Source organism: Schistocerca nitens, chromosome 1 (genome assembly GCF_023898315.1).
Source record: "Schistocerca nitens isolate TAMUIC-IGC-003100 chromosome 1, iqSchNite1.1, whole genome shotgun sequence".
NCBI lineage: Eukaryota > Metazoa > Arthropoda > Insecta > Orthoptera > Acrididae > Schistocerca > Schistocerca nitens.
The window spans coordinates 881,267,724-881,284,723 of NC_064614.1; the positions used below are offsets into that span (position 1 = coordinate 881,267,724).

The window sequence follows — 17,000 nt, forward strand, 5'->3', positions numbered from 1 at the left end:
TTTTCCACCAGTTTTCTGCTAAATACTGGTAACAATGGCAGTAATGAAAAATTCTTTATGGGAACACCACTACAAGAGCTATTGTTTGACAAGTGATGTGGAAGGCTCCTGATTTTAACTGTCTAATCTCATTTTGCAAACTGTTCTTAACAATTTGGAGATCAACCATGTTACTCAGGTTGGGTTCTGCCACACTGATAAACGTACCCCAACAAAATCACTAGTACAACAAAAGTTTTACAAATCCATCACTGTCTTTCATATTGTAGCCAAATTTGAGTAGATTAACCTGAATTCCAGTGTTGGATGAGCCCGTGTTACCAGGTGATGTCCTTGCTGCTGCTGCTGATTCGCCATAGAGATATGGCAGGAACTCCGAAATTCTCAGATGTTCACACATTGCTGCATCTCCTCAAGAGTGTAGGATTTTGATAACTGATCATTAATCGACTACTTGTATTACGTAGTTATCGATTGTTTGTCCTCTGCTGAGGGCTTTCCTTGATGTTTATGAAGATTATGCACACACTGGGTCCATGATATATGGATATACATGAACATGGAGTTATTTACGATCACTATTTTATTTCCATAACAGTATAACAATGTGCTCTCTATGCTGACCCATCATAACTGTTTCCGACGTCCTGCCACAAATAAATATGGGTTTGCCAAGACTCCTATCTGAGCCAAAAAAGACAAATTCCATCTCAAAACCACATGCACTGAAAAGAGTAATGTCTGTGCAGGCAGCAAGAAACGCAATTCTACTACTGTATGCATGGAAGCAGTCTGTGGCTAGTATCTACCGAATCTGCAGTTTATCAGCATTACAAAATAGCGCAAGCTCGCCACTCATGTACATATGAGGCAGCAGTGTTCAATCATATAACCCTTACAACAAACAGTATTAAAATTATATGAGTTTCTACAGAGACAAAGTGAATAAATACTGACTATGAACTAATAAAGTTGATCCTGGCAGTACTTCTACTGCTGCTGCTGCTGCTGCTGGCACCACCGCCACTATATAAATAATAATAATAATAAACCAACAACAATAGCAGATATAAAAATAATTTCTAGCTGTGTAAAATAGATGTTTTCTGACATAGCGAGTTCTGTGGAAAAGAAATTTAAAAATTTAAGGAAATTGCACTGATCTCATCCCCACCATGCTTCTCTATCACTCTCCCTTCTCGCAGAAGTGTCTTCCAAATGTGATAGGTGCTACAGTCCAGTGTAATGTCTGATGCTGATAGTGTTTAGGGATTACAAGTGAACACCAAAGGCTGTATTCAAGGAAATGAATATTCACACTGTTGGTTTAAAAAAGTGTCTGCAATCCAAAATACCTATACAACCACATGAAGTTCATTTGAGAACTATTTCTTCAAATGTGTGCCAAATCAAAGAAAGTGAAAGTAATCTTATATCTACCAGCCAAAATTGGTAGCCTCCTGGGGACCGAAGGGATCAATCCAAACACACTACGAGAATGGTGTTCAGTCCGCATCAAATCTGCAGTGGTTGAGAACTGTATATCTGCAAGTCATCACCTGAATCACATTATTCAGACTGCAGCCTCAGTCTTTTGTGGTTCTGTAGTTAAAGCAATGGAAATATGATCAACAGGCAGCCATATAAACAGCATGAGAGCTTTCATCTAGATATTTCTATGAATTATTTTATTTAATGCATTTAGATTTATGAGAATTTCTAAGAACAGTCTTCATTACATCATCTCATCTCCCATCTTTTTCCACCAATTTTTATAACAAGCAAGCTAATTCAATAACCCTGAATTTGTAGCTTCTTAAGTATCTGCATTATTTGATTTTGCTTTTGACATTTTAAATATAACTAACTATTATGCCAGCTATCTTGTCTGTGTTGCAGCACATTGAACTTCCTATCAGGTTGGTGTTTCAACAAATATACATGCATGCTTTCACATTCTGAAGTCAGTCACTAACTTCCCTTGTCAATGGCTGGGTTCTCAGCAGAAATCTCTCATGATAAAGTAATGGTACAACATTTTGTATCACAAAACTCTCAATAAGCAGTATTCAAGGTGTGACTATAAAATAATAGGACTGATCCTATCATAGTGTATGTACACATGTTCTAAAGATGAACGATCAACAGCTGGGAAGCATAAAGCCTTCCCAGTTGGATGTGGCATCTCTAGTTTCTGTAGACAAATCAGTGTGGCCATTTCCTTTGTTTGTGTAACAGCTGTTATTTTGTTTTGATTGAAAAATGATAAGTGCAATAATACAGCAACAGATTGTCATGAGATTTTACGTAAAACTTGCGAAAACTGCTACTGAAACGTACCTTTTACTAAAAAAAAAAGGTATGGCACAGACTGTTTATCATGTACATGAGTTTTTCAGTGGTGTAAGCATTTCCAAGATGGCTGAGAAGACATTTAAGAGGACTCGCACCCAGGAGACACCTCAACATCAAAAACGGACAAAAATATCAAAAATGTACGTAATCTGATTTGACCTGACTGTCAGCCGAGTATTCAATTAATTGCTGAAACTGTGGAATTGACGAAGAATGTATAAAACAAATTTTACATAACCAATTTTTTAACACGAGAAAAGTGTGCGAAACTCCCACTAAAATTTCTCAAAATCTAACAAAAAGAAGCTTGTGAAAATGCTTTTATTGACACTTTGAATACCATTTAAAATGATTGTAATTTCTTGGAAAGAGTGATAATATGTGGCAAATCTTGGTTTTTTCGCTTAAAATCCAGAAACTAAGTGCCAATCCATATACTGGAAGGCCAACTATGCCAATAGCAAACATAGCTCGAATAAGCAAATCAAGTTCAAAGTAGTGATGATTGTTTTTTTCAATATTCATGGAATTGTATATCTTCACTGGGTTATTGAAGGTCAAACTATTAATCAACATTAGTATCTTCAGGTTCTTGCTCAACTCCATGAGAAAATAAGAAAAATATGACCCAACTTGTGAAATAAATAATTGAATTCTGCATCACCGCAATGCAGTGGCTCACACCACATTGTCTGTTAAAAGGTTTCTAGCATAGCACAGCATCCCAGTGTTAGACTACCTACATTATTTGCTAGACCTATCACTATGTGACTTTCTGTTCCCAAGGTCAAATCTGCATTAAGAGGGAAAAGATTTCAGTCCAGTGAAACAGTGAAAGACAAAGCAGCAAGCATAATCAAGGAGCTCACAAAGGAAGACTTCCAGCACTGTATCCACCAATGGAAAATTCCATGTAGCATTGTAGGGATAGAGAAGGGGAGCATATTGAAGGCATACACAGAGGCTGTCTCTCCTAAGAGTTGTCAGGAGCATTCTTTCTAGTGTTTTGGCAGATATTTGCAATTTTGTTTTTACAATGTGTAGCTGAAGTCAGCCCAAACAAATGCTGTTCACTGTGTCCTTCACACAGCACCCAGTGTCAATGAAAATCATCAATTTGTTTCCTGTTACAAGCAAAATTATTTTGAAGGGTTATTTTGGTACCTGTTTGACAGAGCGGTCCCAAATTATTCTAGTGCAATATCTGTTTTACCGATATTTGTCAACAGGGACAGCAAAACACATGGTATAAATAGTACTCCTGCAGCAATAACACTGCACTGGCCAGCACTGACTGCTAACGTAATGTAGAAGTTTGCTTCTCAGTCACTGCTGGAGTACCAGCTATTCCTCATTTTTATCGTTGCTGTTAATACATGTCGATAAAATGAATATCACATTAGACTACTCTGTAGCATTCTGTTGAACTGACATGTAATATTCCAATTTAAAAAATTGTTTTGTTCGAAATGGGAAACAAACCAACGTTTCCCACTGACATTGGACGTCACATGAAAAACATGTGGGCAGTATTTGTTTGGGCTGACAAGATGCAAATAGCAGAAAATAAATTGTAAACATCTGCCAAAACAACAGAGAAGATGTGCCCTGACTCTTATGTGACACACCTGGTTACCTACAGAAGAGAGAGAGATATGATGCACAGTGTGGCTCTGAGGCAAGTGAATGGCACATTAACCTTGGTTTCATTGGTGTAGGCAACAACAAGGTAATTGAATCCTGGAGGATTCTAGAAAAATAAGTACATAAATGTTCCCTTAAATTTCACAGTTACATTTTGTGGTAATTATAAAATTGCATGCTACATTATTGGCTGATCTATTATGACAATAAATCTTATTACAAAGCTATGTTGTGTATTAATTTAAATTTTACCTTCTTAAACTGAACACCAAGGCTGGTTTACACTCTGCAGCAGGAAGGGGGCTAACATATTACATGTCTTCAGCACACAGAAATGACTGGAGGAACTACAGGGGAATCACACTGATAGCACATTGTGTCAAGGTACATGGAAAGAAACTGAACAAGGGCCAAGAATCAGCTGAACAAGGAACAGCATGGCTTCACACCTGGGAGGTCAACTGCTGGCCTCACATTTGCAGCAAGGCATCTCCAGGAGCATCACTGAATTTGGGGAAGACCTTTTGAGAGCCTTTCTCAACATAGATAGGGCATATAATAAGATCTGCAGAAGAAAGGTCTGGGAAGCACTAAAAAAGAAGGGAATGGGAAGAGAGAAATGAAGTTCCTCAGGAGTAGGATACAAATAAAGGTGACACGAGGATGAGGAATGAAAGGGCAAGGGAAACAGTAAAAGAGGAACCATTCTCAGCATGATAGAAATGTCAAGATTAAGATGATATGGGCACTTAAAGAGAATGCATACAAGAGGATACCCAAGAAGCTACACAAAATGAAGATGTGAAGGAAATGGCCAAGAAGGAGGCCAAGGGCTATATGGCTGAAAGGTGTGGAGGAGCAGACGATGACTGGACCAGAATGAACACAGAAAGATGGTGGGAAAACAGAGCTAAATGAAAAGGCTTATGTTCCAAACAGACCCAGCTTGGTGGCTGGAAACTGGTCAGTATGATGATGAAACTGACAACAGCAGCAACAGTTGAGTAAAAAACAAAGCTTTCACCACAAAAACAGTATTGCTTGTGCTAATCCCATTTGACAATCTTTTCACTCAAGATCCATACTGCATACTTTGGCAGCTCAAGGAAAGTAAATTGCAGCAGTGACATACTGTAACAGAGATATAAGATGTTTTCACAATACGTTCAGTTCTTCTGGGCTTAGAAAATATCACTTACACAATCAACTTTTTATGAAGAAGTGTGCCACTTGCTGGTAATGCAGAGATGCATGGAATGGAACTGTGGTGAGAGTTGGAGGCGGCTCCCTCAACAGGTTACATCAGTTTGAAGCCTGTTAATTAAACGACAAAGAGTGTTTCAAGATTTAACACTATGAAAAATGTGACTTGATTGCCAAAAACTGAAGATCTCTTAGTTTGTCAGAAACAGAACATAATCGGCACTAGTTGGGATCTTCTAATATGCAATGAAGAATCTGCCTTTGACACTACATACTAGCAAAACCACAATTAAAATAATACATATCTTTATGTATGTTCACTTGTGGGTGTATTTGTGCAAGGAAAATAAGCACAGTAATTGAAAAGTGTCATCATAAATAATACAGATTGAAGAACAAACAACTGTGATGTACAGAGACTAGTTGATCTAATCAAAAAGACTTACTCACAGAATTCATTTGATGTTGCTGATTAATGCATGCACTGACTGATAATTCCCAAAATTCATCAATTCTGAAACTTTCAGGAACACATCTACTAATATAATCCCAACAAAGTCCATTTTACACTATCTGTACAGAGGCACATTGTTTTGTTAATGTGCAAGTCTTGAAAGTACAGCCATTCTCTTGGAATAATAACCCAAGATAACTTCTTCAGAGTTGTGCAACAGCTTTAACTTTACATAAGGTTTCCTTTACAAAGAAAAATTAACCGCCTGAAACGTTCTCCAGAACTTTCAATAGTGCACATTTTTTTGCCAAATTTTACTTTTAGCTCATGGAAATTGAATAAAGTGTATATTTGCTGTAAACTTTTAGCACAAACATCCTTTCATTGTATGTCAAGTGCACTATCCCATTGCTCTACCATTACTACCTTCTCTCTCACTGTGGCATCTCCCATCGTCAACTTTTTAGTTCTAACAAGATATTCACACAATCAAACCTTTACCATTCAGCGTCCTTGAGTAATTCAATTTCACAAAGACAACCTGTAAGCTAAGGACTAGATTCTCCCTCAATTACAAGAAATATATTCTCAATGTTATTAATGCGAAAGATTTTAGTGTAATTGCTCAAGCTTGACATTTAAAATATTTTCTAATCTTCTCCGGCATAGAATAGGCGGTTACAAACAAAATTTTAAGTACAGACCACCGGAATACTTCCATGACCAGCTTTTCTGAACTGCACAGATGGAGTTATCCTTACAACAAATTCTCGACTCCCAAAATTATAACAGCCTCAACCTATGATAACCTTGTTCAGTGCAATAGTTGCAGTCTGACCAGAGTGGCCAGAGATAGCAGTCGTGTGTGAATGTGCCTGCTTGTGTGATTATGTGTGTTTTCCTTTTTTTCTGAAGAAGGCTTTGGGCAAAAGTTCAATGTGTAACAGTTTTTTCACTGTGTCTGCGAGTCAATACATTATCTTTACTGTGAGTAGCAACCTATCCTTTTCATAGATGTTAAAATTTTAAATACTTTATTTATCAAACACGAAATACAAGGCAGGAGTAACTAATGTTTATGTCTTATAAAATGATGTATATTTTGTACAACAGATGAAATATGACATCACTTTTAGCCCTGTGTGTGAATTTCCCAGACTCCAAAATCTTTTATCTTGTCAACATCACACAAGGACAGCTTTCTTCCATAGGAATGTAAATATTATCACATTTTTGGTCACTGGAACTGTTATGTATCATCTTGATTTCTTGGTGGGCGTATGTCACTGTTCCGTTTTATACAATCTACAAGCCACCGTATTCCCTCATTTATTCCATCTCTGAAACAAAAAGCAACAAGAGAGAGATAAAGTGCCTTTCAGAATCCAAATTACTGTTTTGTGGAAAGAAAAAAATATATATTAATTATGTGGAATACACTAAGCTACTGAGGACAGCAACAAATACCTGGTGACAATTGTAAGTGGCAGGAAATACATTTTTCATATCAAAGACTGACATGAAAGTTAACCACGAAGTGCACAACATTTCTATGCAACAGTGACTGACATTACTTGTTTACTATGTGTAAGTAAGAAGATTCTGATGTTTACATCAAATCCCATTCCCTTATGATTGTCAGGGTAAAACAAATCTGTCAACACAAGCAATTAAATTTTCCCCTTATTTTTACAAATGAATACATACAAATGTATAAATGTAAGTACTAAAGAACATCAAATAGTAGAATTATTTCTGGATATTAAGTTTATTAGGAAGCCCCCCCCCCCCCCCAAGTCAAATGTTCAATGTGACAGACCTCCATGCGGGGTATCTGGATCCAATTACCGCTACTGCCTGGGATTTTTTTCTTGGTGGGAGAACTTGACAGAGGTACACTCAACCCCATGAAGCCAACAGGGTAGCAGATCCTAGATCAGAACATTGACAATGGCCAGAAGTGTTGGTTGATAGACTCGCTGTAACCAAGAGTGCACCAAACCTAATTCAATTATTTTCACATTTGTGTGTCAGCTCACTTCAAGCATTGAAAACATCTGAGGTTATTGCAATATATTAAAAATTAAGAGATAATGTAATAACTACAGACTCATGACTATCTCCTCCTGTATTTCAAAAATATAAAAAAGGTCACTGATGACAAACTTATGGCATTTGTTCGTAAAAACAATATCCTATGTAATGATTCAGAAGTTGGTTGGTTTGGTGTTTGATGGGTGCTAAACATCGAGGTCATCAGTCCCCTGTTCCAAACAGACATAGTTGTAAAAGGCCTATACAGTAAAAGTGTAACCTCCGCACCCAGAGGGAGGGAACACCGCAATAACACAAAATAGAGGACACTTAAAAGAAGCAGAGCAAATAGTTGGCTAGAGTAAAACAGACTACAGTGGTTGATGGATCAGGTAAAAGGTCCACCACTCAACTACAAATGAAGAACCTCCAGCTGGAAACCATTGATAGAGATATCAACACAACTTGTTACCATAAAAGACACTATTTTTGTATCCATGTCACAATTAAAAGTCACTGGAGTAGCCTGAGAAATCATGCGAGAGAATGATTCAGAAGTAAGAGAAACTGTTGTTTATGAGTACATCAATTGCATACCAAGCCTGATAGGAATCAACAGGAGTATTTATTGACCTATCAAAAGCTTTTGATGTAGTGGATTATTCTGCTGTCAAAGCTTGAAAAAATAGTATATGAGGTCTGCCCAGCAATGGATCACTTCCTTTCTTCCTGGGCAACTGTACTACCTGACCACATTATTGCTGCACTTGGTGTCTTGTGCCCGTTATCAGGAATGCAAGGTGATGGAAAAGTTAACGAGTACAGTGGTGATTACAAAAACTGCATCACACTGAATGATTTCAAGACAGCTGCCCATATACTATCACATGGTTTAGCATTTCATCATCAAATATCACAATAAAAACTCATGGTAACCCAACTGAAACAGCCTTACTCTGAAGTGCAACAATACTGTGGTTGATTAATAAGCAAGCAGTGTGCATCAAGCATCAACATCTCAATGTAAAAACTATTTCTGAACACTTTTTAGACTATATAATAAATATATGCTGTGTACCCACGGATCAATAATGGGAACCCTTCTATTCCTTCTGTAGATAAATGATCTTTAGGCTTAGAAGCTTAACAAAAAACTATTCATATTGGCAAATGACACCACAATTGTATTAAAAGAGGAAGTAAGTAAGAATTACAGTACTCAGTAAATACTGCCACAAAACAAATTAGAAACTGTGCACAGAATATTCAGCTTGCAATAAATAGTGAAAAACCTATTGCACTTAAACTCCACAACGTTCCAATCAAGAATGTGTATAGCCTATTTGTCTATCAACAATGAACGATTTGGTACCAATATTGACACCAAATCATTAGAATTGTGGTTGAAAAGCAAAGTAAACTGGAATAAACAAACTGAACATTTTATTTCAAAACTGAGCAAGACCTACTACCTTCTTTGCTCACTAAAATCCTGCTGTAGTGAGGAAACTGTAGGGCCTAATAAAAGTATATCAAGCCTACTTTCATTCTTGCCTTAAATATGGGGTCACTTTCTGGGGAAACTAACGCCACGATGAAGACTATTAAACTGCAAACAAGAGCCATTAGAAGCATGTTTTGGTGCAAACCTAGAGAGTCATGTAAACCTCTGTCTAAGATCTCTCATATTCTTCTTTACCATGTATCTACAGTCTGGTAAACTTTATTTTCTTTAAAATAAAAGTTATAGGCAAGGACAGTAGATTACAAAAAACAGCGACATTCATGGTCAATCTACCAGACAAAACAAAAACTTACACATGACCCAAATCATCTCTGGGTCAAAACTATACTTTCCACATGGCAGATGAACTTTATTACAAACTTCCCAGAAACATAAAAGCAGCTGCCAGATTGAAACATTTGGAGAGTCTTTGAAGTCATTTCAGTATTAATCCATTGAAGGATATTTAAATTTATTAAGTGCACCACATGAGTACTTAATGTATGGAGTGTATTATTATAACCTGAAATAAGTATGCATAGAAATAATTTTCACCTATAAATTTATAAATTGACTTGTCCAATGTCTTATGAGCTGCTTTGTAGACTACAGGACCAATACAATACAATCTACAGTCTACCCATTACTCTGCCCCTTCTGATAACATTGGCAAAATGTGGAGAAGTCCTTACACTAGAAGTATTTAGGCCTCAAAGCTAAAACACAGGAGTACTAAGGATCAAAGACCATTAAAAAAAACCACAAGATGGATTTGTAAACACGGACATCACACAATATAACCTGATGTATTACACTAACCCTGTTAATGCAGACACTGGCATCACCATACAATCCCTACGACCAATAAGATGTGCACTTTTGTTGAAGATTGGCTTAACTTCACGAACACCCATACAGTCAGGGATATCTTGTTTATTTGCCAGAACAAGAAGAGGTACCCCAATCAGGCTTTCACTTGAAATCATCTTATCTGTAAAAAGAAAGAAGACAAATGACAATAACAAACTAACAGTCTACATTTGCTAAGAGTACTATTTACAATCTCTGCCCAATCTCAAGGCTTCCTTTCTATGTTTTAATTCCCGTATGACCACACTTGAAAAATTTAGTAGAGTTTTGGTTAGAGGATTATATGCACTCTAGAATATTTTGTTTTGAACACAAGCTGATTTTTTTACCATTTAAATTATTTACATCTTTATCCATTACAAGCAATTACACTTACAGGTGTGATGGTACACAGAAACTTAATACACAACTAAAGATATTCTCAACTATAATATGTCTCCAACACAGTCAGTCGAAGGAAGGCAATGGCAAACCACCTCCGCTAAGACCTTGCCTAGTAAGACAGTGCGGGTCTCCCGCATTGTCCCCTACGCTCTATCGAAGAGTATGGGACATCATCATCATCATCATCATCATCATCAGTCAGTCACTGATTTATTTATTTTCTTTTTCTTTATTTAACTTTTTGCTGTGATATCTTCTCTTGTCAGTGAGACTCTTCAGATGTCAGACTTCAAATACACACATTCAGTATTTGACCACAGGCAGGTTCTTAGGCCCGAGGTCATAGTGCACCAAGTAATATACTACGTAGCCTGCCTGGTTAGCCGTGCGGTCTAACGCACTGCTTTCCAGGTTTGGGTGGGAAGGTGTGCAGGTCCCCGGCATGAATCGGCCCGGCGGCTTAGTTTTGAGGTCCGGTGTGCCAGCCAGTCTGTGGATGGTTTTTAAAGCGGTTTTCCATCTACCTCAGCAAATGAGGGCTGGTTCCCCTTATTCCGCCTCAGCTACACTATGTCAGCGATTGCTACGAACACACTTTCTTCACAAACGCGTACACCATAATTACTCTATCATGCAAACATTCACTGGGGTTACAGTTGTGTGGTGTGAGACATTCCCACGAGTGGGGGGACGAGGGTTTGTCCACTGGAGGCCAAACTGCACAATAACCCTGGGTTTGGTGTGGGACGGAGGTGGGGTGAGTGGACTGCTGTAGCCTGTTGTTGGGTTGTGAACCACTGAGAGCTACAGTGGCGATGCAGCCTCTACATTGTTTGTAGGTCCCCAATTCCATACTTTAGTACAATATAGCACATAGAATAATATTATATATTGGTGTGTTAATCTACTTTCAGGGTTATGATCACTCATTAAACGAGTTTCTTGAAACAAGAAACTTAATGTGAATCTTATTTGTTATCCCCTAAACTTTATGTATAATTTAGTTTGACTGTAAGTATTTGCATTATATTTGTTATTCAACTTTTTTTGATTTGTTATTATAAAATATCCTACATCACTGTACATTCTAAATACAAAAAATGATGAAAAGGACAAATAAAATAAATGTAAATTAGTTCTTATCAGTGATGTTTTCAGGATCCCAATCTCCAAGCTCTTATGATGGTTTTCTTCTGGGTTCACTTTCTTAAAGACACCTTGATTTTTTTTCTCATCCTGTACAGTAACTGAATATTAGGCTTACATACTGATGAGTATATGCCTACGAGTCATCAAACAAATGCTCCTCTGCAAACAATACCAGTTTGTCACATATCTAAAATGCAGAGAACTACTGAAATCTAGAGATGCACAGGGAACAGCTACAAAGACAATCGTCACACACACAGATACAGAATGGTTGGTTGGTTGTTTCGGGGAAGGAGACCAGACAGCGAGGTCATCGGTCTCATCGGATTAGGGAAGGACGGGGAAGGAAGTCGGCCGTGCCCTTTCAAAGGAACCATCCCGGCATTTGCCTGGAGCGATTTAGGGAAATCACGGAAAACCTAAATCAGGATGGCCGGACGCGGGATTGAACAGTCGTCCTCCCGAATGCGAGTCCAGTGTCTAACCACTGCGCCACCTCGCATACAGAATGGGCATGGACGTAAAAATTAATAACTTCCCAGATATAATAACGACCTGAAAAGGCTGAGATGATCACAATAGTGAATACTCTGCTAAAATTGTTATATGTACAGTCCATGCATAACAGAACTCTATGACCGCATTTGTTACAACATTGACATCCCTTACATAATATGTTTCCACGAAAAAACTTCCTGTTAGTTCAAATATTTGCGTGGCAAGGGAAAGATACAAAAACGTTCATATCCGAGATTCAACATAGCTAAGTAAATTCTAAATTTCGCTCAATTAGTTAACATACTCCTTTCCACAGGCACATACACTATTTTACAATCACCATCATAATATTTCTAACACACAAATATTGTAATCATTGACTGCTCACCAAAAGCTTCCTTTGATGCAGGAATCCGGTCTCTGTCTGACGAATCTACTATGTATATCACAGCATGGGATTCTGCATAATACTGTAAAGAAAATGTCTTTCAATCATCTTTCAATAAAATGTATACAATGTTCGAAATGAGAGCATATACGTCCATGCGCTGAAAATTTCAACATAACTGAACATTACCTTGTCCCACAGAGACTGGAGTTCCTCCTGACCGCCCAAATCCCAAAAATTAAGTCTGATTCCAGCAATGTCTATTTTTCCAATGTTTAAACCTACTGTGGTGGTTATTTTGTTGGGACTTATGCCCTTATATTTTTTCGTGAACTTTGTCTTGGCAGCTTCGAGGTATGTCTATGCGAGAGGGGCGAAAGAATGTTTCCATAACTTTGTTTCTCAACAACGTGACATAGAATCAGAACTCATAAAATTGATGACATGGCAAACTCAAGCAGCTATTATATTTATTTGCATCTATGTCATTACAGGAAGACAAATAGACTGTTGTTGTGTATTTATTTAAATGTGCATACTTACGGATTTACCCGCATTATCAAGTCCGAGAATAAGAATACAGTATTCATCTTTTTGTACTAGATATTTGTAAAGTCCGTAAAAAAGGGTATACATAATAATTGAAATGAACTGTTTACAAAAGAGACTTCACTGACATCTCCCCCATCGTGGCACGATCTTAGTACAGCACTGAAGACTGAACTCAGCCGCAACTTAACATTGTGCGTACTATTGTTATCTTTGGAATCCACAGCCACTGGTATTCACCAAAGAGGTTAGAATACACCTCTGTAGTATCGACCTTTACCTGTATTTATATAGTATAGCAAGAACATACCTGGAAAAGTTATTATTGGTACCAATCTATTTGTTTTGACGATCATTGATTAACTGGTGCATAATATTCTTAAAAATGTGGAGTCACCCACAAAGAAATTGTCAGTAAGATAAAATGTTATTTGTTTGGAGATTTGGCTATTCATATTTCGACACATATTGTTTGTATTAATTCAGTGAATATGTTAGTTAAGATAAACAGGAAGGTAGGAATTTCGGAAAATGCAGCGGTAGAAAAATTGTTAATTTCTTAAGGTACGACCCCCCAGTAAGTAATTACTTTTAGTTTAAAATATTTCATTCCCCTCCAGTAGCTGTACAAAGAAAATATTAACTCAAGGGAAAATAATGTATTTGCCGAAGCAAAGGTTATAGATGCACAACTGTACATCTTGTAATGACCCCTCATAGACTGTAATGCATACAGATTCTTGTAAAAGTTCAGTCTCGTCCATCAACTACCCATGGCCATAGCCTCCTCCACCTGCCCTTGAACAACAAAGATATTTAGAAAACATCACAAGCAAGACCTTGTGGGACTTGTGGACCAAGTTAATCCCTTATTGCAGATTAGAGTCATCCACCAACACTGATGCCAAGAAGTCAAGTAAGATTCTAAAACAACAGCAATACAAGAAGGAGAAGTGCTATTTCGCAATGCGCCCTGGTCTTGTCCTCAAGAGCTGCTTACCGTATAAATCAAGTGTCAATGATACACACATTTTAAGCGTATAAATTAATCATCTGCTGTGGTTCCCTTAGTCTACTGCAAGCCATCCAATCCATGTTGCCAGCAGAGAAATCAGTCCAGTTTGTCTCTCCTTCACCTCCAGCACATATGGAAGAAGTTAAAATTCAGCTGGATATCATGTCACACGGGGGCAACATACTGGCAGATGCAGCAACCAATGAGACCTGAACAACAGTACAGAAAAACACTACAAGGTCCCCTTACTAGATTAGATTTACTTTCATTCCAATTGATCTGTAGTGAGGAGGCCCTTCAAGATGTAGAACATGTCAGAAAAACAATAATACATGACAGATATTTACAACTAAAACAAATACGCTAATGTACCTTCCACAGGTACCAAGTGGAATGATCGTCACTTTTTTGGAAGGTAATAAATATATAATAGAACTACTACAGTGCTTGAAACTTCCTGGCAGATTAAAACTGTGCGCCGGACCGAGACTCGAACTCGGGACCTTTGCCTTTCGCAGGCAAGTGCTCTACCAACTGAGCTACCCAAGTACGACTCACGCCCCATCCACACAGCTTTACTTCCGCCAGTACCTCGCCTCCTAACTTCCAAACTTTACAGAAGCTCTCCTGCGAACCTTGCAGAGCTAGCACTCCTGAAAAAAAGGATATTGTGGAGACATGGCTTAGCCACAGCCTGGGGGGTTTTTCCAGAATGAGTATCTCATTCTGGATACTACAGTCCTTATTTACAATGAACACATTACTGCACTGAAATGGTACAGAAGTGAGATTGTACTTTATGTACACACACACACACACACACACACTGACTGACTGACTCCATGACACTACGGTCATCTCAGACTTCAGCACACCTGCGCCACCTCCTCACTCACACACACACACACACACACACACACACACACACACACACACACTGACTGACTCCATGACACTACGGTCATCTCAGACTTCAGCACACCTGCGCCACCTCCTCACTCCCAGTCTTCTCAGGTCTGCTTCCACATCTTCCAGCCATCTCACACGCGGTTACCCTCTCCTTCTTCTTCCACCAGGATGTCCCATTATCATCTTCTTTGGGAGCATTTCTTCTGTCATATGCTGGACCCTAACCATCTTAGCCTTCCCATTTTGATTGAGATTACCAAATCGGGTTCTTTGTATAGAGCTCTTATTTCTTCATTAGTCGTAATTCTCCATATCTCACCTTCTTTTACAGGACCAAAAATCTTCCTCAGCACTTTCCTTTCCCATATATTTAGTTTCATCACCAAAGCCTCTGTCAGTACCCATGCCTCGCTGCCATACATGAGAACTGGTTTGATCACTGTTTTGTACAGTGGCAGCTTTAGTTTCCTACTTAGGTTCTTACTTCTGAGCATGACACATAGCCTGTATGATCTGTCAGCAGCCTTAATTCAATTTGTTATATCTACCTCCACTTTGTTTTCTGATGTTATTACTGAGCCAAGATAAATAAAGCTATCTACTCTTTCAAAGTTGTACCCTTCTAACAGTTGACATCCATATTTCTTCTATTCTCTCAGTTACCATATACTTAGATTTTGTCTCACTAATTTTTAAACCAAGGTTCTTGGCAGTGGCTTCAAACTCTTTGAAGGCTGATGTTAGTGCCTCCATAATTCTAGCACCTACTACTACATCATGTGCATAGGCTAAGATTTGCAGACGTCTATTGTAAACATTGCCTCCTGGGTTTGTGGTTATTGATCTTACTGCATTCTCTAATACCAGGTTGAATAGTACGGGGAACAGTGGGTCTCCCTGTCTTAGTCCTTCTTCTGTTGGGAACGATCTCGACAGACATCCCTGAACTTTAATCCGGCTTTTGCTGTTTTCCAGGGTCATCTTAGTTAATTTTATTAGCTTCTTAGGAAATCTGAATGTCTGCATTGTTTCCCACAGTGCTTATCTTTTAACTCTGTCGGCCTGTTTAAAGTCTATAAAGAGCTGTTCTAATCTTACATTATATTCGTAAATCTTCTCCAGCATCATACATACTGTAAAGATATGGTCAGCTGTAGACCTCCCAGCTCTAAAACCTTCCTGGTACTTGCCTAGAATCTTTTCTGCTCTTCTACTTACTCTCCTTGTTACAGCCGTAGAAAGGATTTTGTAGACAATACTAAGCAGAGATATTCCTCAGTGGTGATCCTTTCTTATGTATAGGGCAGATGGTTGCTAACGTCTAGTCCTCTGGCATTTTCTCTGTTTCTCAGGCCACTGTAATTATTTTATGTATCCTCTGTACTAATATTTCACCTCCATGTTTTATCATTTTTGCCATTACCAGGGCATGTCCAGGAGCTCTGTTATTCCCAAGTTGCTTTATAATTACTCTTAGCTCTTCTATCGATGGTGGTTCTGTGTCCACTGCATCATCACTTCATCCACCTTTTGTTCTTCTTCAATTTCTTCTCCAGCTTTCTTTCTTTACTTATGATATGTCTGTTTGACAGTAACACTTCAAAATGTTGTGCCCATATGTCTATTATTTTTTTCTTTCCAACTATCAAACTGCCTGTCTCATCTTTCAGCATGTCCATCCTTGGCTGATATCCTCTCTTTATTTGTCCCACCTCATGAAAGAATTTCCTCCCCTGCTTTTTTTTTAAAGTTCTTCTGTATTTCATCCATCCTTTCCCTTTCCTCTACTTTCCTTTTAATCTGCACTAAATCAGAATTTATCTTACAACGTCTACGACAAGACAAAGACAAACTCCCGTGCGGAAGAAGATAGGAACCCTCACCAGAAATAATAACCTCAGAAACAGGTATAGTACGGTAAGCTAATATTTCCCGACTTTCAAAGGATTCCAAACCGGCTCTAACTGCATTGTTACAAGCAACGAAAGCTACAGTTAGCCATCCGTTACCCAAACTAGAGGAAGAAGAAACTTTCATTAAAGAA

The 17,000-nt window shown here is 38.2% G+C and overlaps 1 protein-coding gene across 1 annotated transcript; it reads right to left on the reverse strand.

The window, feature by feature from the left end:
* Window positions 1-6,673: 6,673 nt before the first annotated feature.
* LOC126237290 (ADP-ribosylation factor-related protein 1) lies at window positions 6,674-13,224 on the reverse strand. Its single transcript, XM_049947240.1, has 5 exons — window positions 13,027-13,224; window positions 12,673-12,843; window positions 12,484-12,565; window positions 10,014-10,185; window positions 6,674-6,996 (listed from the first exon to the last, which is right to left on the reverse strand). The coding sequence occupies exons 1-5, from the start codon at window positions 13,117-13,119 to the stop codon at window positions 6,906-6,908; spliced, it is 609 nt and encodes a 202-aa protein (XP_049803197.1). The 5' UTR covers window positions 13,120-13,224; the 3' UTR covers window positions 6,674-6,905.
* Window positions 13,225-17,000: the final 3,776 nt, after the last annotated feature.